A 23,077-nucleotide genomic window follows, 5' to 3' on the forward strand; every position below is an offset into this window, starting at 1 on the left:
GCCAGCAAATTTGGAAAATTCAGCAGTTTTTGAAAATTTAGGCCACAGGACTGGAAAAGGTCAATTTTCATCCCAATCCCAAAGAAAGGCAATGCCAAAGAATGTAAACTGCTACAAAATCACACTCATTTCACACGCTAGCAAAGTAATGCTCAAAATTCTCCAAGCGAGTCATTAACAGTACGTGAACCGAGAACTTCCAGATGTACAAGCTGGATTTAGAAAAGGCAGAGGAAACAGAGATCAAATTACCCACATCTGCTGGATCATAGAAAAAACAAGAGAATTCCAGAAAAACATTTACTTCTGCTTCATTGACTACACTAAAGCCTTTGACTGTGTGGATCACAACAAACTGGAAAATTCTTAAAGAGATCGGAATACCAGATCACCTTAACCTGTCTCCTGAGTAATCTGTATGCAGGTCAAGAAGCAACAGTTAGAACTGGACAATGGACTGGCTCAAAATTGGGAAAGGAGTGTGTCAAGGCTGTATGTTGTCACCTTGCTTGTTTAACTTACATACAGAGTACATTATGCAAAATGATGGGCTGGATGAAACAGAAGCTGAAATCAAGATTGCAAAGAGAAATATCAATAACCTCAGATATACAGATGACAGCACCCTTGTGGCAGAAAACGAAGAGAAACTAAAGAGCCTCATGGTGAAAGTGAAAGAGGAGAGTGAAAAAGCTGGCTTAAAACTCAACATTCAAAAAACTAAGATCGTGGCATCTGGTCCCATCACTTCATGGCACATAGATGGGAAAACAATGGAAACAGTGACAGACTTTATTTTCTTGGGCTCCAAAATCACTGCAGATGGTGACTGCAGCCATGAAATTAAAGGACACTTATTCCTTAGAAGAAAAGCTATGACCAACCTAGACAACATATTTTAGAAAAGCAGAGATATTGCTTTACCGCTGAGCACCGAAGAATTGATGCTTTTGAACTGTGGTGTTGGAGAAGACTCTTGAGAGTCCCTTAAACTGCAAGGAGATCCAACCAGTCAATCATAAAGGAAATCGGTTCAGAATATTCATTGGAAGGCCGATGCAGTAGCTGAAGCTCCAGTACTTGGCCACCAGATGCAAAGAACTGACTCATCAAAAATGACCTTGATGGTGGGAAAGATTGAAGCCAGGAGGAGAAGGGGATGACAGAGGATGAGATGGTTGGATGGCAACACCGACTTGATGGACATGACTTTGAGCAAGCTCCGGGAGTTGGTGATGGACAGGGAATCCTGGCGTGCTGCAGTTCACGGGGTCACACAGAGTTGGACATGACTGGGTGACTAAATTGAATTGAACTGAAGCTACTAGAAAACACATGCTGAGATGCTAAGTCGCTCCAGTTATGTCCGACTCTGTGCGACCCCATAGACGGCAGCCCACCAGGCTCCCCTGTCCCCGGGATTCTCCAGGTAAGAACACTGGAGTGGGTTGCCATTTCCTTCTCACATAGCACATGCTCAAAACTGTGTGTAGCATCTTTCTTTAAAGTTTCTAAGGTTAAAGCAAAATTACCCATAATTTCATAACCTTGGGGTTTATTCTCCCCCTCCCCCGCTTTTTTTATTATTATTATTTTAACCTAGTTGCTCTCAGGATGTGCATAAACATTTGTAGCCTGCTTGCCTCCCCTTCCCCCTTATAGCAGAAACTTGACATCAAGTATTTAACATTTGCAATTTGCAAATAACCTAATGTGTTCATTTATATTGAGATAATATCTACCTCAAAGATATGAAGATTAGTGAAGATAATAAAAAAATAGCAAATTTGATTCCATATGGTATGAAGGATTTGTTCTTTAGTATGGAAGCCTAGCATCTTCGTTTTAATAGCAGTATTCATAATTTGGAAGGGCTTAGGAAATTTTCTGGTAGGATGAGAATATGCCTTCTATTCCTACACATTTTTCTATGTGGCTGTAGTGAACTTTGTAGAACTTACAGAGTTTTCCGTCTTTTGAATTATTTTCTCTGGATAAAATTCTGGAACTAAAATTACCGTATCAAAGTGTGTTGCAAATTTTTTAAATATCTGTGCATATAAACTCTTTTCCTAAGGATTTTTTCCCCCACTAATCTATACTGCTCATGGCATGTATGCTTATACCCATTTTTCTACACTCACTGAATTTTCTCTAAGAACTTTAATAATTTAGTAATTTAAAGACATACATAACTATTGCCTTTCATGTCTTTCATTAATAGCCAGGATTAGTATTTAATACATACAGATGTATTGACTACTTTTTTCTCTTGTAAGTTTGTATTGGAGTTTTTAGTTTTCTTGCCAGTTGTGATTTTATCATTTGTGGGAAAATAAAAACCTTGTTTTAAAACTTTGGGGAAAAAAAATCATCCTTCTGTAAAGAACTCTAGATATTAAACTTTTAATTCTCATTTTCTCTGAATATTTCTCCTGGCCCTTTATGCCTTTTAATTTTAGCTAGAAACATAAATGTCTACGGTTAGTAGGCACCTTGGAATTTAACTATTACTGTTTTGCAAAAGAGGAAACTGAAATCTGAAGAGGTCAGCTGTCTGTTTTGCAGTCAGAATGTGAAGTGGCTTGAATACGGTGCTGAAAATCAGGAATTTATTTTGCTGACAATGAGGAGTCTTTGAATATTTTTGAGGAAATGGTAGATAGAGAACATAGTGAAATATGTTAAGTACCTTACTCTGGCAGCAAGCTATAGCATAAAAGATAAGGAAATTTGAACTAATAAGAAAACTATTTTAACTTATCAGAGGTAATGAGGCCTGGTTATAAGAAAAATGGTATTAATAGAAGTGTGTTCATGGTTCATGTGAATCTTTAGGCACAAGAGGGTGGGGAAGGAGAAGGTATAGTCCAAGATGATTCACTTACAAGTTTAGTTTTTGATTTATCTCAGCAAACAATGAAGACTTGAGTATATGGTGAAAATTTTGGCATTAAAACTTTGTTATTAATGAGCTTAATTTTACTTTTTGTTCACAAAAATTATTGCTGACTTATTGAAACAGCAGTTCTTTTTTATGCATGTTATATATATACAAAACCACATTCTTTTTTCTGTTGCCTAGATAAATTTCTTTAATATGATTCTAACGTATAGATGTCTCCCAACTTTAGGAATTCCTTCTTCAGATTCTAAGAATGCAAATCTCTATTTTTTGGATGTTGTGCACCAGGCCAATACTATTTTTCATCTTTTTGACAAGCAGTTTAATGATCACCTTATGCCACTAATAAGGTTAGTCAAATTGTCTGATTTTCATTTGTATTTCAAAGAATATTATAATGTTCTACTTTATGTTAAATTTTAAAAGTAATAGCTGTTCATTGAAACATCAAACAGGGCAGGAGGGTGTGAAATAAGAAGCACCCTAGTTGCTCTCAGGGTGTATGTAAACATTTGTAACCTGCTTCTTCCCTCCCCTTCCTCTCTCACAGCAGAAATTTGACATCAGGTATTTAACATTTACCATTTGCAAATAATGTAGTGTGGTAATTTGTATTGAAATAATAATATCTGTTTCAAAGATGTGAAGTTTAAAGAAAATTTTTAAAAATTAACATAAACTCTTCCTTGCCTTCTGTATTCTCTTCCTTCTGTGGTATTAATTTTGTTTTATTTGAAAACACTGTGTCATAAACCTAAATCTGTATGAAAGGTGACTTCTAGCTTGTTCCCACTTGTTATAATGAAAAGATGTACAGTAACAGTTTTATGCCATCAGTAGGACAAGTTTTGATGAGATATTAAATAAGATTTGGTTTATATCTTCCTGTCAATTTATGTGAACTTTTGAAGCATATGAGAATTAAGTAAAGCAGTGTGTATGTGAACATGCTTTATAAAATTGTATGTGTATCATTAAAGAGGAAAAATATTCATATAAAAGATAAAATTCTAGACATTTTTTATAAACATTGATATACCAAGAAATTATTTGTCTAGAAATGATCTCAAAGATATAGATTACTTGTGATCTCTGAATCACATTTTGAAAGGAAATTTATTTTTTAACAAGCTCTAAATGCCACACAGTGAAGAATTCACATATAACTATTAAGATTGCATATTCTTTAGTATTTTGGGTGTTATTTGACATTTAGGTAATATTCAGAAGGCAAATATGACTACCAAGTTGTTGGTTTTTGTTTTTTAATATAGGAAAGCTAAATATAAGTGGATTGAGTGTTAGTCTACAGATTTTAATTAATATAATTTACTATAGTTTCAAGACACTGTTATTTTTCTTATTATTACACCAGAAATTTAATTAAAAAGGAAACCAAATAATTCCAAAATCATGTTTATATTCTAAAGGGATACCTCCTCAGAGATGAAAATAATAAATCTAAATCCTCCTGTTTTAACTGATAAATTTTTCCTAGCATTATTGTTGTAATGAATTCAGCATAGTGAATACTAAATAATTACTGTTTATATGCTTGTATGTGTGTGTGTGTCTAGGTATGTAACAATAAGCAGGAATTGTGAAAACTTTTAGAATTCTAAGGTTACTAATATGATTTTTATTCCCCCTTTAAACATTCAATAGCTCTTCTCCTAAGTTATCTGAATGCCTTCAGAAAAAAAAAGAAATAATTGAACAGATGGAGATGAAATTGGATACCGGCATTGATAGGCAAGTTTTTAGTTTTACTATTTCTCTCGCATTTTTTTATTTGTAAAAACACCATTATAACAACGTGAAAATTATTTTCAGACAAGAAAAAAGTCTTATTTGAATTCCACTATTCTGCTATAATGTTTGGTTTATTTTTACATATTTGTTTGGTCCTAATAATGTTATTTTATTGGATTCCAGATTTATTATTTGTGGAAGTCAGCAGGTTTAGATTAACTTTAGACCAATTCTATTTGAAAATCTTTTTTTTTTTTGGTAAATGCTGCCTCCTGTAGACACTCTGTCTCTTTCTCTGCCCACTCCTCCCTCTCTCTCCCTGCCTCCCTCCCTTCCCTTTCCCTCTCCCTCTTCCTCTCTCCAGACTCCTTAAAAATGGTATGTAACCTGGAAGATTTCAGGCTTACATCTGAAATGCATTAAATTAATATACCAATTTTCTAAAATTAACTTCCATTAAGTGAGTGTAAACGCTACATTCGAAAAAATATTTGATGTTTATTTTAGTTAATTACCTGTTCATAATATGAAGCGGTGGATTCTGTCTTTTGAGATGATAGTGAACATATGTTGCTGATAATAATCATCTATTTGTCAAGCATTTATCAGGCATTTTCTATATGCTTGGCACAATACAAGGATCTTTACCTGTATAATTTCATTCACCTGCAATGCAGGAAACCCAGGTTTGGTCCCTGGGTTAGGAAAATCCCCTGGAGAAGGAAATGGCAAACCACTCCAGTATTCTTGCCTGAATACTGGAATCCCATGGACAGAGAGGAGCCTGGAGACCTGCAGTCCATGGTTCACAAAGAGTTGGACATGACTGGGTGATTATTACTTTCACTTTCTTTCACTGGCACAGTACAAGGCCTGTATAATTTCATTCAAGTACGAAATACCATTTCCATTTTACAAATGAGGAAGTGAAGGCTTAAAGAAGTGAAGTAGTTTGCTAGAGATCATACAGTTAATGCTGGTAGAACTGGAGCTCAAATTCTAAAGCCCATGCTACCAGGTTTGGGCATATTTTTACTTCCTATAATTCTCCTTTCTCTTCCATTCAAGAAGACATATACGAATATAAGTTACTTATAGGAACTCTAGCTCTAAATATCTTTGCCTTTTGCCAATCTCTCCTTTCCAGCTTTGTTTCTTGCCAATCTGTCCTTTCCCAGCTTTGTTTTATTCACTGTTAACGCTTAGATTGCTTGTTCCATATCTTTAATTACTCCCTCGTAATTACCCTCAAATTTATTTCCTTTGATCATAACTATCTTACAGATCCTAAACTCTGGATTAATGCAGATTCTGTTTTTCTGATAACTGGATGGCTCATTGCTGTTGGAGAATGTCGCAAAATTCAGACATTGTTCTTGACATTACAAACTCATACTTCATTTCTCAACTGGGCCTTCTCTACCACTTATTCAGCCTCCTGCTTATCCTTAGACTGTGAAACTCAGGTTCTTCTCACCTGTTCTTCCAAACTTTGGCCGTTCCTTATAAGTTCTTCTATCTTACTCCCTTCCTAAGCATTCTCCAAATATACTTATGAAGGAAATGAATTAGTGACAGTCTTCTAAGATCTTTAAGATTTCCTTAAATAAAGTAATGGACAAATGAATCTTTGCCCTGTGTTTTGAGCAGGAAGCTAATAAAACTAAGATCTCTTTGCTGTCAAGATCTAGAATTTACTTGTTTTAAAATCTGAAGTATACCAATAGTAAAATAGTTTTATGGTGACATGAAATTAAATAATTTAAATTTAATTTAGTATAAATAATATAAAGTAAAGTAAAGTAAACAGATCAAATACATGGTATTCTCAATTCTCTAGGACATTAAATTGTATGATTGGACAAATGAAGCATATCTTGGCTGCAGAACAAAAGAAAACAGATTTTAAGCCAGAAGATGAAAACAATGTTTTGATTCAGTATACTAATGTGAGTAAAATGATTTAATATGCTAGTAAGAATATCTGCTTCATTCGTACTCTTATTAACATTTCATTGATGTATCTTATTCTCCAAGTTTTTTCTTTTTATACTTAGAGATTAATGAGAAATTATATGTATTTTCTCCTTAGCTAAGCTGATACATATTTCTCTGTAATAAGTGTAGACAAAATTTTACAGGCCTGTGTTAAAGTCTGTGCTTACGTAAGAAAACAAGTGGAGAAGATTAAAAATTCCATGGATGGGAAGAATGTGGATACAGTTTTGATGGAACTTGGAGTACGTTTTCATCGACTTATTTATGAGCATCTTCAACAATATTCTTATAGCTGTATGGGTGGCATGTTAGCAATTTGTGATGTAGCTGAGTATAGGAAGTGTGCCAAAGACTTCAAGGTATGTATTCACAAATATCAAACTTGTAAATAAGTTCAAGAACATAAGTCAGATCATAAAAATGTGTATTGACATAATCATTAGTGGAAAGTTTATAACTTGTTGATACTGCAACGAGACAGATCTGACATTTCCTAAATGAAAAAGTATTATTCCAATCGTAATTCCAGTATTAACACATTTTTGCTTTGAGCTTTTAGAAAATGCCGTATTTTATTTCCATAGTCCAGATGACCTTATTAATGCCCATAACTAATGCTGTATATCATATATTAAGAAAATATGTTCTTTCTTCATGTATCTATCTCTGAAATTAGTTTCCATCCAATGTTTAAATTATTTATAAAAGCTGTAAATTAATGATAACTAGTTCTACTTCACAAAAGTATAAATGATTATTACTCTTTGAGTAAATTGACACAATATGAATCTTTTCAAAAAGATTATGTTGAGTTTATATAACATCTGAAATATTTGAATTTTTTAACACTTTGGTAGCTTTTAAAAATTCTAACATTGAACTTTTTAACATTAGTTAAGTCCTGACAGTACATAAGTGAGAAAATTTACAAACTGATTATAAAACTAGAAATATTTTTTCCTTCTCTTATCTCAATTCAGATTCCTCTGGTATTACAGCTTTTTGATACTCTGCATGCACTTTGCAATCTTCTGGTAGTAAACCCAGATAATTTAAAGCAAGTCTGCTCAGGAGAACAACTTGCTAATCTGGACAAGAACATTCTTCACTCCTTTGTACAACTTCGTGCTGACTATAGATCTGCCCGCCTTGCTCGACATTTCAGCTGAGGTTGAATTTACAAGGGAAATGTGTTGTACTCCAGCAAGCCTTGGTTGATAGAAAGCACAGAAGGTTTCTTATGACACAGCCAACATTTTATTGAAAAATGACTGTTTGGAAAAACAGCAGCCATACTTACCCTTAAGGATTTATTTGAAATTTGGACAGTACTAAGAATATTTTGCTTTTTTCCTTAAGTTGAATTTTAATTCCATTTCTGAACTTATGTAAATTTCAAACTCTGTGAAGCTCTATGTCATTGTTTTCATCCTGGAAAATGTTGGTGTCAAAAGGTAAATGAGATTGTTACCAATATTCCAGTTCATGTTCTTTAACATAGTCCATTGGGAAATTTCAGCATCCTGTTTAGCACTAATGATGGGTGAAATACAGCAGGACTCATTTATTATTTATCATTTTTCAATGACCTTTTCAGCACTGGTAATTGTTAATCAGATTATTTTTTAAGTTTTCCTGGATAACTTTTTACCTATTTCAAAGGTTAAAAATTGGGCATAATTTCTGTAGTTGGTTCATTGAATTTTTTTCTGAGGTACAACAGTAATACTATTCCAAAAAAAATGTTATAAAGAAAACTAAAATGAAATACATTTTATGTAGGTATTAGCACTGGATCAAAATACATCTGCTTTCTGGGTAGAAGGAAAAAAAAAGTTTACAATTTCTTATTTGGTAAACAGATTTTAAGCCAATGCTAGCAAGAAATTAATAAAGCTACCTTATTTTATATTTCACTTAAAGTAAAGGATGTTAACTAAAGGACCATATTTATTCATTATTTTAATATTAAAAGGGAAGTAAAAAAGTGAGGTATAGTCTAAATGGTGCATATGAGAATTATTGGCAGTGTTTAGCAGCAATGCAATCCTTTAAGATTTTTATCCTTATGCTAAACTGAAATAAGATGGATTGGCTAAACATCCAGGTAGTCTTCTATTTTAAGAGGAATTGGGAATTGATAGTCAGCATTATATTCTAGTCCAGAGATGAACTTTGTAAGGACTAGTAGTTTTAAAATATATAGTGTCTGTCATTATCTTTTTCAAGGCATTTCTGAAGTGATTCCTACTGAGTGTAGTTAATTGAATTGGCTTGTTTGAGTGAACTCCGGGAGTTGGTGATGGACAGGGAGGCCTGGCGTGCTGTGACTCATGGGGTCACAAAGAGTCGGACACAACTGAGCAACTGAACTGAACTGAATATGGTGACATAATAAATCACTTATAAAATTTTAAATATCAAGTGGAAATTTAAAAAAATTATTAACTATAAACTTTCTCTGCAAGAATGCATTCTTAGCTGTATGTAGTCTTTCAGCTTCCATTGTATTATTCACAGTCTTCCAGGAACAGATAAACTTGAATGTTTGACTCATTTTTGGCTTTTCTTTTTCCTCTAATGTAGGCTTTTTGGCCTAATTTTGGAAAACTACATTTAAGAATATGTTTCTGAATGTTCAACTTTACCAAAACCTCCAGGTCCAGTGTGAGCTAGCTACTGTTTAAGTTACTTTTAACTGAATTTTCTTCATTTTCTGTTTAGCCCAGTATTATCAAGGTAAACAAGAGAAATAAAGTATGCCAACATTTATCAAAGCATTTTAGGAAATTGTGGCAGCTTTGGAAGGCTGTCTAGTTTTCTATTCCTTAGCCAAAGGAAAGCCAGAACAGGTTTTGGATATTAGAGAAAGTCATATGCTTGTACTATTGCCATCTTAGAAAGCTCTGATGTGAATTCAAATTATACCTCTGTTACTTAAAGCCAACGATTTTAAAGCAGTAGTTTTACTGGCCATTTGAACTCTTTGTACACAGTGTCAATTTGTTTAAAAAAAAAGGGAAAAAATATCAAATAAAACATAAGAGAACATTATAAGACTTCCACATCAGAGAAGTGTTTCAAATTATTTTGTTTGGATTAATTTTTAAAATGTAAAGCTTATATTTGTTGCTTAGCTATTTTGTTAATTTTTATATTTGAGTTCTGTGCAATATTTTCCATTATGACCATTGACAGGACACTAACAAAGAAAACTCTTAAGTGAATACTTAATTTAGAAGTGTTAACATTATTGCTCAATAAACAAATTCCCTGCAGTTGTTTATTTCACTCCATTTTTACATTTTGAAAATATCATACTGAATTTTATAAATTATATTTTATTAAATTTTTAAGATGTTCCTTATTTTTCATGGCATAGGTCTTCTCACTTCCTTTTGAAGCAGAAAAATACTTGACTATATAATCAAAATTAGGGACAAAAAATTTCTCTAAAAAAAAATTTATTGTATAAAACAGTGTGCATTCTTTGGATTCGTTATATTTTATTCTTAAAGTAGTTTTCGTATTAGTGGATAGTATGAAATCTTGCCCCAAATATATATGACTCAAAAGAGATGATAGGTAAGTAAAATGTCTTCATATGCATATGGTAAAGTTTTAGGTAGTGATAATGGAGCTTTGTACATTAGTAACTTTACCCAACATTTGAATAAGGAGAATCTTCATAATTTTCTAGTTTCACATGAGCTAACATGCAATGTTTAGATGATATTTTGAAGTTAAAAATATGCTCTTAAACACTGCATTTTTAGAATATGCAGAAACACTCAAGAAAAAGCTTGAGTGTATTATGTTTTCATAAAATGATACAGAAAGTGAAACAGAGAATGCAGGTGATATTGAAAACGACAACTAATCAAAGTAGATGAATACTTCTTATGAGGAATTATTAAATAGTGGCTGGATGCATCCTTAGACAGTTGGCTGTCTTGACTGTTGTAAGACAATTATTAGTAACCTCATTTTGAGTACCACCATTGTTGCAAATCCCTAGCACCTTTCTTCTTTTAAAGAGAGCTTCTAAGTAAGTTATTTATGGTATAGTTCAGACTATCTCTTTTCTCTTTCACTTGAAATATTTCACATCATAAAATAATTATCACCCAGTAGATAGATTCAAAGTGGAGAATTTGTTGCTTCCTTAAAAATGCCTTTTGCTCATCTATGATGATGAATATTTACATCTAGTTAGATAAAGAAATTTTTGTTCCTGAAATGCCAGAAAACCTGTTAAGGTGGTCATGTTTATATATTGCCTAAGGCATGCTTGAACTGCATGTGAGAGTCAGGTTCCCTGGGTGTGTAATTTGTTAGTGACTTCAAAAACTCACATCTTGGAGTTTAGCTTTTTTTTTTTTAATGCAGAGATATTCTGTGTATTACTCTTATTTGCCCATTGACTCAGAAGTGTGAGATATTTTCTAGAAGCATAATTTCTAGTGGAGAATTTGACATACAAAGCATTGTGTGCTTTCATCCAATTAGTTTAGCTGTATTCAGTTCTCTGGTAACTTCTGTTTGCTTGAGAAAGTCTGTCCTGAAATACGCTGTGTACTTTGGAGGAAAAGAACCAGTCCATATTGTTACTTGTAAGTAATTCTACATAAAGTAAAAACAGCCTTTAAAAATTTTTGATGCATAATAAAGATAATTATAGCTACATTTATTGACTTAGTCCTGTGCACTGTGCTAATTAAGCCCTTTGCATAGGTTATTTCATTTGGTTTCAAAGCAGCCCTAAGAGCAGAGTACTGTTATCTCCATTTGAAGATACTCATTGCCCAGAAAGTTTTAAGTAGATCTGCTCAAGGTCTGCAGCTAAAAGGCTCAGATTGAAACCTGAATCATTCTCACTCTTTGTGTTTTATACACTTTTCTCCTTATGTAACATTAAATAGGTCCTTTAGTTTGATGGGTTCATTAGTTTTGCTTAATCTTTCCTTTCATCCAGTAGCTGGTTCTCATTGTAGTGTTTAGATTATGAAGTTGAGATACAGAGCTAATAACTAATTTACTGTTAGACTTTTTTTTAATGTGTCCATTGTGTGGTCATACTTTTTAAATTTGGTTTTAAAATTGTATAAGTGGTCATGCAATTTAATTGAATATTAAGTTTGTGCCTACTAGAAATCTTTCCTTCAAAAAGTTCTTTAGTATTATTTGGTGTAATCATAGTGCTACTTGAGTTATAATTTTTGCAGTAGAAAGAATTCAGATATTTTGTGCCATATTTTGTAACATAGGAGTGAACGACAATTCCACCTTTAAAGATACGAAGAAATCAGTATTTCTGCCTTCAGAAACAAACTATTTTAACGTCATAAGTTTGCCAATTCTGTTGATCATTTAGTGCATTGGTAGTTTTAAAATAGCTAATGCTGGAGTGAAAACATAAGAGAAAAATGTACTCAATGTGTTAGCAATAGGCTATCATTTTCATGTAATCAAATATTGCATATTTAATCTTTTTAAAATTGCCTTAACTCTTAACTTTTATTCTCACTACTGATCAGTCTTTCTCTCTCCTAATTTAAGGGGAGAAACAACCCTCAAGTGTATGTAGAAGAGAAATCTGACACATTAGAAAATAAGAATTTCAACTGGTGATTTGATGCACCTAGGTTGATAACCCTGGGCTTAACAAGACTGATATTTTTAAACGAGGCCCTGTATACTTTTGGGGCTTCCCTTGTGGCTCATCTGGTAAAGAATCTGCCTGCAATGCGGGAGACCTGGGTTCGATCCCTGGGTTGGGAATATCCCCTGGAGAAGGGAAAGGTTACCCACTCCAGTATTCTGGTCTGGAGAATTCCATGGACTGTGTAGTCCATGAGGTTGCAAAGAGTGGACTTGACTGAGTGACTTTCACTTTCACTGTATACTTTTGGGCTTACCCTGATGGCTCAGACAGTAAGAAACTGCCTGTAATGTAGAAGACCTGGGTTTGATCCCTGGTTCAGGAAGATCCCCTGGAGAAGGGAATGGCAACCCACTCCAGTATTCTTGCCTAGAGAATCCCATGGACAGAGGGCCTTGACAGGTTACAGTCGATGGGGTCTCAAAGAGTCTGACACAACTAAGTGATGAACACTTTTTTCTTTGTATACTTGAACATCTGGGAGGTAACGCTAAACTTCAGTTCTTATGATTAATAACACTTTTGTGGGGGAGAGACAAGTAATTAACCATACTTGCTCATTTCCTAAGTGGTTTAGTAGGTTGCTATCTGCCTCACTGTACATACGAAGCCAATTGAAATATGAATATATCACAGTCATACTCCAAACAGCAAACAAGCTCAGAGGAAAGTCATTTATTCAGAAGGCATAGATTTGTGCTAGACAGCAGTGATGCATTACAAATATATAATTATTTTCACTAATATTTGAGCAGGTGGAATGGATTAGAACATGGTCAACATTATGCTGCTGATAACATGTATTTTTCTATATTAATATGTACTGTGCAACATGTATTAAAATTGTCAATAATTCATTTTAGCCGAGATACTAATATTTATATTACTGTGTTGAAGAGACAGTATGCGACTGAGCCACTTTTAATTTAAAAGTCTGAAACTGGAATTAAGTTTACTTTCAAAAACCACTTAAATTACTTTATAATCACTGAAAGGTCAATAAAACATAGTTATCAGTGACTGGTCACTTAATAGGAAGAAGTAGAAAGTTAAGAGGAGGGATAAGAATCTGGAATAAGTTAAATTTCATTTATAGCTCAGATGAGTTACCTTCTTTTGTTTTCACCATTGGCAATCTTAAGGAAAATGTCTTTTTCCCAGAGCATTTTCACATTAATAAACTAAGTCTGAAGATTGGATGGAACCAACTCCAAGGAATTAATCTTCAGCGGTATTCTTTCAGATTTTTTAGATTAAATTTTGAGAGGTAGGAAGCCTTCTTGGTTTCCCTGTAATGTTAAATAGACAGATGCCTTGGAATGGGGCCACCCCTTTTTACTATGTGTCATTTTAATCTTTAGACTGTGGATAAAAATTTGGTTTGTTTGAACTCTGGCATTTTGTGTGGCAATCTATCAAACCTTTAGCTTTTTGCTATAGAGTACTTATCCAAATAGAATCTGGACAGTGCTGAAATAAAGAAAACTGTGACACTACCTCTTAAGTATATTGTTTACAAATGCTGCGTGCTTTTTAGAGGATTCACATAAAAATATGTGAAAATACTTTATAAGGAAATACTAAGTGCCTCTATATTAGGTTTCTTCAGTAGAATGTATTTTCAGTTTTTGCCACAAGGGGGAGGAGTTATTTTTATAGTAATACTTACAAACATTTTGTTCCATTAAACAATAGAACTTACATAGCTTCTCTCTCTCACAGCACCTGTGAACATGTCACTATTCTAACAGGAAGAGGGTGTGAGTGTGTGTGTGTCTTTTAAGATTCTGAAAATCCTATGTGAATAGAATTATCTGAGTGAATTAATGACGTAAAACTAAAACAGTTTTGAAGAACATGTATGTTCACAGTGGACCCAGGAGCTGGACAGAAGAGTTCGTCATAATTAAAATTTATTTTTAGGGCTACATATCTCATAGAATTCCTTTATCAACTCTAATAGGAATCTACTGATTAGTTTTTTGGTTTTTAAGGAAAAAATTTTGAAACAATCTCTGACTTACAGAAAGGTTTAAAATATTGTACAAATAAAATTTTTCCATTTTGAGAGTAAGTTGCTGTCATGATGCCCCGTTACCCTGTAATACTTTTGTATTTCCAACAAATTCTCCTATATAGTCATAATACAATTATCTAAATCAAGAAATTAACATTGATATATTACTCCCATCTAATCCTAAGACCCCTTTCAAGTTTCACTGATTGTCCCTATAATGATTTATAAGGATCCACTTTAAAATCATGTCGTGTTTTAGGTTGTAGTATCTCTACTTTCTTCTACTCTGGAATGGTTCCGTAGTCTTTCCTTGACTTTTGCTATCCTTGACACTTTCGTAGATTATAAGCCAGTTATGTAAAATGTTCCTAAATTTGAATTTATTTCCTCGTGAATATATTCCAGTTGTGCTTTTCTGGCAGGGATATTACAAAAGCAAGTCTGTTCTCATTGCAGCCTATGAGGTAGTGCACAATCTCAGTTCACCATTTCTGATAATGCTCATTTTAATCACTTGCTTATGTTGCTACCTATCAGGGTTCTCTACTGTAAAGTTACTTTTTCCCTTTGTAATAATTTTGTGAGAAGGTAGTTCGAAACTATGTATCTATCCTGCTGCTAATCAAAATTTCAGTTTGAAGTAATGGTTTTCTGGTCAAAGGATTATAACCTGTTGCTTATTTTGAATCTCAAATTGTCTTACATTTGGTCAATGGGATCCCCTTCAAGTTGGCTCCTGTGTCCTTTTGACATGTTGTCATCATCTTTTAAGTTACTTTCTTACATTGGGCACACAGCTTTCTCCAAACTCACCTTGTATCTGCCTGCCCCATAGTTTGAATCAGCTGTTTCTTTATCTTTTTAGTGGAAATTGGTATTTAGAAACTACAGTTTGTACATGAGATATGCTATAATTGAAATGTCTGTGCCACCATTCCTTCTTAGTGGATGGTGCAATGGGGCTTTGTGTGTGTATATACACATATGTTTTTAAATTTACATACACATGCACTCTCCTATGTGATATCCTTTTTACCTCATTTGAGCTCCAGTACGCATATTGTGTTTCCTCCCCCATGCAAGAGGGGGGCTTCCTCACTTCACTCAGCCTCTGAGGCTTTGGCCGTAGAACAAGGTAGGGGGAATGAAAACAGTCATTACAGAAAACATGTAAAGATTTTAAAATTCTAAATAAAAATTACTCATAATCACTTTATTCAGAAACAACAAATTTTTGGTGTATTTTCTTTTATTGTAGTGATCAAATTAGTAACACTGAATTTGAGAAGGGTAAAGTGTTTATGTAAAAAACGTGAAACTTGTATTTATTTCGAAGGAATTGAACTGAAATCATATATTTCTCTATAATACATGTCCTTGCTATTGTGAGTAGTTGTTAATTGATAAAGTACATCAGAGAAACCAATTCTGAGAATGGAAATCTGACCATTAAGGACTAAATACCAATAGGATATCTTTACTAATAAAATTCAAAAGAAAATGATCTTAAAATTATTGTGCAGGCTGATAAATAAAAATACATTTAAGTAAGATAAATTTTATATAAGAAAGTCTGTATCTAGACTGGATTTAATACATGTTAAATTTCATTTGAAATAGGAGCATATATCTGGGCAAATTGTTTAGCCCTCAGTTTCCTTCTTAGTGCTCTGTGATCACTGCTATTGCAAGCTAAAATTCTGTAATTCCAAATGTAGGCATACTGTTAAGAGCCTATAGTGATATCAGAAATAGATTAGCTTAAGAAGTCATGTCTGAACCCAAATGAGGATATCTGAGAACTAGATCCTCCTACAATACTACCGCTTGCAGTGACCGTATACCACTTTGATTAAGAGCTAAGGCTTTTAAATCAGCCCAATGACAGATGTGCATCGTGACCTTGTCACTTACTAATTATGTGACCTTGTGCAAGTGTTATAAAGTGTGGAGAAAAGACACTTGTGACCTATTACAGGTGTTTAGTAAAAGGTAACTTTAATAGTTTTAATTACATACCATCCTCACCAACTAACAAATGTAGTAACAGCTTGCTGTGGGCTTCTGCAGCACCTAGTTTCATGCTACCATTATAACATTTATTATTGGCTGCATACTTTAACTTTCTCAGTAGGCTAGACTTTTGAGGGCAGGATCTTTTTACTTAATATCCCTAATTTCTAATACTGTACTGAACAAAGGACATTTCAATAAATGTTTGTTAGATGAAAAATAAGTGAGATTATCCCACATAGGACTAGAAATACCTTTAAAAAGCTGACAGAAGAGATGAAAAACAATCACCAGTGTCTTTCCTCTGCACTTTGTAATACTTGCACAAGGTCACATAGTGACAGTCACGATGCACATCTGTCGTTGGGCTGATTTAAAAGCCTTAGCTCTTAATCAAAGTGGTATATGGTCACTGCAAGCTGGTAGTATTGTAAGAGGATCTAGCTCTCAGATATCCTTTTTTGGGTTAAGACATGACGTCTTAACCTAAATCTATTTCTGATATCACGATAGGCTCTTAACAGAATGCCTTTTATTAAACACCTATTACGTTTCAGGCAGACTTCCCTGGTGACTCAGACAGTAAAGAATCTGCCTGTAATCCAGGAGACCTGGGTTCGATCCCTGGGTTGGGAAGATCCCCTGCAGAAGGAAATGGCTACCCACTCCAATATTCTGGTCTGGAGAATTCCATGAACAGAGGATCTGGCGGTCTACAGTCCATGGGGTCACAAAGAGTTGGACACGACTGAGGACTCACTATTATATGTCAGACACCTTACTAATAATACATTGGTTATTGCACTTAATACAATGGGGGCTAAGTACTGTTGTTACCCCCATTTTACAAATGAAGTAAATGAGGCCCAGCGAAGATAGCTAACTTGAATAAGTAACAGTCAGAATTCAAACTATCACCATGGGTTGCCAGAGCCAGTGCTTTAACCACTTTGTTCTATTACCTCTACCTCCAAAAAGATTTCACAAAAGGAGGTTAGATTTCAGCTAGGCTTTTAAAAGAGTATTTCAGAAAATGGAACAGGTAGAGGGCATTCCATGTAGAGGTGACTCACTTGCAAAAGTGTGGTGCATGAGTCCCTGGTGTATTCACTGTGAGCAGATCTTAGGGTATGTGGTCTATCAAAAAAGCAAGTAAAGCTGGAATATTTGGATCAAAGTTGGTTTCTTAAGAATCTTAAGTGCTATGCAAGTTGTTTAGGCTTTACATAAAAATAAAAAACCAACCATTTGTTGGTGAAGAACATGAACACTCTGAAAAGATGGCTGATAGGAATATGTGACATGATTGAGGGGGCAGAATAGAGCTGAAGCCAGACTACTGCATTAATCTGGATGTTGAAGGCCTGAACTAGGGGAGTAGCACGGGAATGCAGAGGAAGCAATGGATTCAGGAAACACTTGGAAGATTAAACCAATGGGACATAAATTGTTGATTATTGAATATGGAAGGCAAGGAAGAAGGAATCGAAATGATTCAAAGATTCTTAAATAACTTGTTGAAGACTAACACTGACTTACATTATATACATTAGCAAAAGTATGCTTTTTTAATCATTTTTTCAAAGATACTAGAAATTGTGGCAAAAGAAAAATATCTTTTTTTATGGGTTTGAAACACAAATGATTTTGAAATTTGAATAATATTTGATAAATGTATAGTTGTTGAATTTTTGTTCTTTTTTTTTAAAAAAAGCTTTATAGCATTTCAGTATATGAATATAATTGGTAGATTCAAATGACACCAGTCCTAGAAAATTTAAGTTGGAAAGTATGACTTCCTATAGTTGGACTGTAAGTTCAGTTCAGTCACTCAGTCATGTCCAACTCTTTGTGACCTCGTGGACTGCAGCATGCCAGGCTTCCCTGTCCACCACCAACCCCTGGAGCCTACTCAAACTTTTATCCGTCGAATCGGTAATGCCATCCAACCATCTCATCCTCTGTCGTCCCCTTCTCCTGCCTTCAGTCTTTCCCAGCATCAGTGTCTTTTCCAATGAGTCAGTTCTTCCCATCAGGTGGCCAAAGTATTGGAGTTTCAGCTTTAGCATCAGTCCTTCCAATGAATATTCAGGATCGATTTCCCAATTCAGATGCAGAATTTTAATCTTTAACCTGGGGGATATCAAGTGTCTTCTGGGAAGGTGCTGCAGATCTGTAACAGTTCTCAGTCATCATATTTAACTGAAATCCCAAAGACTGCATGTTTATCTCAATAAGGTTAACAATACTCCTTAGAAATAGTATGTGCAAAGCATGAATACAAATTACGGATATATCACAAATTAATTGTACTTGATGGGTTTCAGACACATTTTGAAGGTATATTTTTGGATCTTTTGGAAGTTTTACATAGCTGAGTTGTCTGAAGCAGGCTACTAGTTAACCAAAGGATTAGCAAAATCTTCTAGAAGTAATTTATTTCTGAATTTGATTTAAAAAAGAAACACACATTGTCATTCTTATACTACAGATGCCTTTCTTTTTTAAAGTTTTTTTTTTTTTTGATGGTCATTTTTAAAGTCTTGACTGAATTTGTTACAATACTGTTTCTGTTTAATGTTTTGGTTTTTTGGCCGTGAGACATGTCCAGGGACCAAACCCGCACCCCTCAGTATTGGAAGGTGAAGTCTTAACCACTGGACTGCCTGGGAAGTCCCTTCAGATACCTGTATGTCTGCTTTAGCAATTTTATTAACACAATGAAATAAAATTATTTTCATTATGATTACTAATGGCTTTGATCAGAAGAGATATACAGAATATTGAGTATTTTTATTACCTAAGAAAATTATGGATACACTTAAAAATTTTGTAATTTAGTAAATATTTTAATATACATATTTAACTTTTATCAGTAAAGAGAAATGTGTTTTTAAAGTAGATTTTAATATTTTGATTTTTCTGTAAAGGAGATTGATTCTAAAGTAAATGATAGTCACATATAACTACAGAATACATATTTATTTTAAGTGCACATGGAAATTTACAGAATTGACTGTGCTAGGGCTATAATGTCCTAACAATTTCAAAAATTTGACATTCAGAGTATGTTCTGTGACTATGATGGGGTAAAGTTAGAAATGAATCAATTTGGAAAAAAATAAAATTTGTGAATAACTCAGGAGTCAGAAAAATTACACTGGAAATAAAAAAAATATTTGAACTGAGTGGTAAAAATACGACTTACCAAAACTTGTGGGATGCAGCTAAAGCAGTGCATAGAGAAACATTTGAAGCCTTTAATGTGAATATATTAGAGAAGAAGAAAACATTTAAATCTATTTCAAAAATTTAGAGTAAAGCATCAGATTAAACACATAGGAAAGAAGGAAAGAAAATTAAAAAATATTAAAACATAGAAGAGAGAATCAGTAAAAACAAAATCTGATGTTTTGTAAAGACTAATGAAATTGATAAACCTCTGAAAGATTGAACAAGTGAAAAAGCACAAATTTATCTGAGGAAAGAAGAATGAAGTTCTGTACATATTCTGCAGACAAGTTGACTCACTGGAAAAGACTCTGATGCTTGGAGTGATTGGGGGCAGGAGGAGATGGGGATAACAGAGAATGAGATGACTGGATGGCATCACCGACTCGATGGACATGAGTTTGAGTGAACTCCAGGAGATGGTGATGGACAGGGAGGCCTGGCGTGCTGTGATTCATGGGGTCGCAAAGAGTCGGACACAACTGAGCGACTGAACTGAACTGAAAGATTAATATTACCAACTCTTTGCCAATGAACTTTAAAAATATAAAGGTTATGCTTCAAAAACTTTTAAAAACTTTATGCTGATATAAATTAGAAAATATTAACAATTCTATATCTATTAAAAATATTTACTTCGTTAAAGACTTTGCTGTGAAGGAAACAGGCTCAGATGACTTCCTTGGTTAGTAATGGTAAGAATGGAAACTGTTTTCCTGAGATCAGTAAATGCTTGCTACCACCACTTATGTTTAGTACCGTAATGGAGATCCTAGCCAATACAATACAAAAAAAAAAAGGCAGAAAGAAAGAAAACTCATTATTTGCAGATATTGTGATTACATAGAAGGTCTACAAATAAGTTATAAGTGAAATTAACAAGGTTACAAACTCTGTATACTACAGATTAGAAATAATTAGCAGGGTTACAAACTCTGTATACTACAGATTAGAAATTATTCTTTATACCAATAAACAATTTTAAGATAAAAATTTTAAAACAATTTTAAAATAAATTACAAAAACATCAAATATCTAAGAATGAAACTAGTGAAAGACATGTAAGACCTTTATGCATAACATTATAAAACAATTTAAAAGGGGTGAAAGACCATATTTATAGCTCAGGAGACTCAGCATTATAACTCAATCCTCCACAAAGTGATCTGTAGACTTAGTCCTAATCAAAATTTCAGCTCATTTGTTGTAAAAATTGACTGACTCTAATCACAACAAAGTGGAACATTCTTGAAGAGATGGGACCACCTTAAAGAGAAAGCAGAGACCTTACTTTGCTGCTAAAGGTCAATATAGTCCAAACTATGGTTTTTCCAGTAGTCATGTGTGGATGTGAGAGTTAGACCATAAAGAAGGCTGAGCAGTGAAGAACTGATGCTCTCGAATTGTGGTGCTGGAAAAGACTCTTGAGAGTTCCTTGGACAGCATGGAGATCAAACCAATCAATCCTGAAGGAAATCAACCCTGAACATTCATTGGAAGAACTAATGTTGAAGCTGAAGCTCCAATATTTTGGCCATCTGATGCAAACAGCTAATTCGTTGGAAAAGACCCTGATGCTGGGAAAGATTGAAGGCATGAGGATAAGGGGGTGACAGGATAAGATGGTTGGATGACATCACCCATTCAATGGACACAGGTTTGAGCAAAGTCTGGGAGATAGTGAAGGACAGGGAAGCCTGGTGTGCTGCAGTTCATGGCCTCACAAAGAGTTGGACACAACCTATGGACTGAACAACAAAATTCATATGAAAGTGCAAAGGTCCAACAATAGCCAAAATTTCTTAGAGAAGAAAACCTTGGAAAACTTTCAGCACATTAAAAAATTACAGTAGTTAAGACAGTGTGATATTGATGAAAAATAGAGTAGCAGAGCAGAATAAAGGGCACAGAAATAGATTGGACTGATATATACATAGATACTTCCATTTATGATGAAGTTGGTGCTGAGGAGTAGTATATTTATGAATTTTGATCCCTCTTCCCTGCTTAATATCATACACAAAAAGGAATTCTTGGTGGCTTATGCACCCAAGTGCTAAAGATAATAAATCTAGAAGATACCAGGTAAATATCTGTGTGGTGGTATCGTCGTCGGCGTGAAGTCGCTCAGTTGTGTCCGACTCTTTGCGACCCCATGAACTGTAGCCTACCAGGCTTCTTCCTCCATGGGATTCTCAAGGCAAGAGTACTGGAATGGGTTGCCATTTCCTTCTCCAGGGGATCTTCCCAACCCAGGGATCGAACCTGGGTCTTCTGCATTCCAGGCAGACGCTTTAACCTCTGAGCCACCAGGGAAGCCCCGTGTGGTGGTATAGGAAAAAAAAAATCTTTGCAGGTAACAAAAAGAATTACTTCTATGTTACATTTAAATTAATTTAATTGCATTTAAATTAGGAAGTCTCAGTGTAAGGAAAATATTTGAAGTATGCATAATTGAAAAGAAGATTAGTATCTAGAACATGAATAAACTTCTATAAATCATTAAGGATATTTCAGTAGAAAAATTGGCAAAAGATTTTGAATCACAGTGTACAAAAGCGAATATTCAGTGCCCAACAGATATATAAAAAGATACTCAGCCTCACTGGTTATCGGGAAATTGCAAATTAAAACCACATTGAAGTACTATTAACACATTCCCCAGAATGGCACGAATTAAGAGGACTTGAGAATTCCAAATATTGGCAAATGTGAAGCAAGAGGGATTAGTATTTGTTTCTGGTAGGAACAGATGTATTGCTATTTGGGTGGCTATTTGCTATTCTACTGAATGTACATACCCAGCAACTCCACTGATTCCTTTGAGGGGAAGGATAGGTAGTATCTGAGGAGGTAGTTCAAGAGCTTAGGTTCTAGAGTGTTGTTTTATTTCTTGATCTAGGGCACAGTTACATGAGTGTGTTCACTTTGTAATAATTCACAGAGAAGTACATTTACAGAGTGTACGCTTTTCTGAATTTAAGTTATATTCTATTTAAGAGGTTACTTAAATAATTGAAACAGAACTATTCTGGTTTTGTTAATAGCCATTAATGGTGCTATTAAAAATAATAAAAAATTTAGAGGCATATTTTCTAGAACTTTCTGGATATAATACAGCTCCTTGCTTGTTTGTTGAATATATGACCTCAGAGGATAAGATTTACTAGAGTAGTAGATGGATTAATCTGTTACATCTAGTAGTAGATTAATCTACTTCTACTAGTAGATGGATTTAATTCACCTGTGTAGGTGGATTAAAACACATGCATATATATACAATATTTTTTCTCTTTCCTCTTTTATAAAGTAATATATACACATTACAAATGCCCCAGACATTACAGAAATACACAGTGTAATATAACCAGAAATATATAGGCGGTGTACCCTTGCTTTATTGACTTGGATTGCAAAAGGTCAATCTTTTTTAAATGCTAAAATTTGAAGATGTAAATCCAACACCTTGAATTCCCTCAAACCTAAGGTTGTAGTGGTT

The 23,077-nt window shown here is 34.1% G+C and overlaps 1 protein-coding gene and 1 non-coding gene across 2 annotated transcripts in view; one reads left to right on the top strand and one right to left on the bottom strand.

The window, feature by feature from the left end:
- The window catches only part of EXOC5 (exocyst complex component 5), a 60,714-nt gene extending 50,994 nt beyond the window's left edge, over positions 1-9,720 (top strand). The window contains exons 14-18 of the mRNA XM_055437088.2: positions 3,135-3,255; positions 4,571-4,657; positions 6,498-6,606; positions 6,799-7,014; positions 7,636-9,720. Coding sequence (XP_055293063.1) covers positions 3,135-3,255; positions 4,571-4,657; positions 6,498-6,606; positions 6,799-7,014; positions 7,636-7,824 — 722 coding nt within the window. The 3' untranslated portion in view covers positions 7,825-9,720. The remainder of the gene's footprint in view (positions 1-3,134; positions 3,256-4,570; positions 4,658-6,497; positions 6,607-6,798; positions 7,015-7,635) is intronic.
- Positions 9,721-21,822: 12,102 nt separating this feature from the next.
- On the bottom strand, positions 21,823-21,894 carry TRNAS-GGA (transfer RNA serine (anticodon GGA)). The gene has a single exon. It is a non-coding gene; the product is annotated as a tRNA-Ser (tRNA).
- Between the last annotated feature and the right edge of the window lie 1,183 nt (positions 21,895-23,077).

Source organism: Moschus berezovskii, chromosome 9, assembly GCF_049115385.1.
Source record: "Moschus berezovskii isolate FMDL1 chromosome 9, NW_MosBer_1.0, whole genome shotgun sequence".
NCBI classification, from domain to species: Eukaryota; Metazoa; Chordata; class Mammalia; order Artiodactyla; family Moschidae; genus Moschus; species Moschus berezovskii.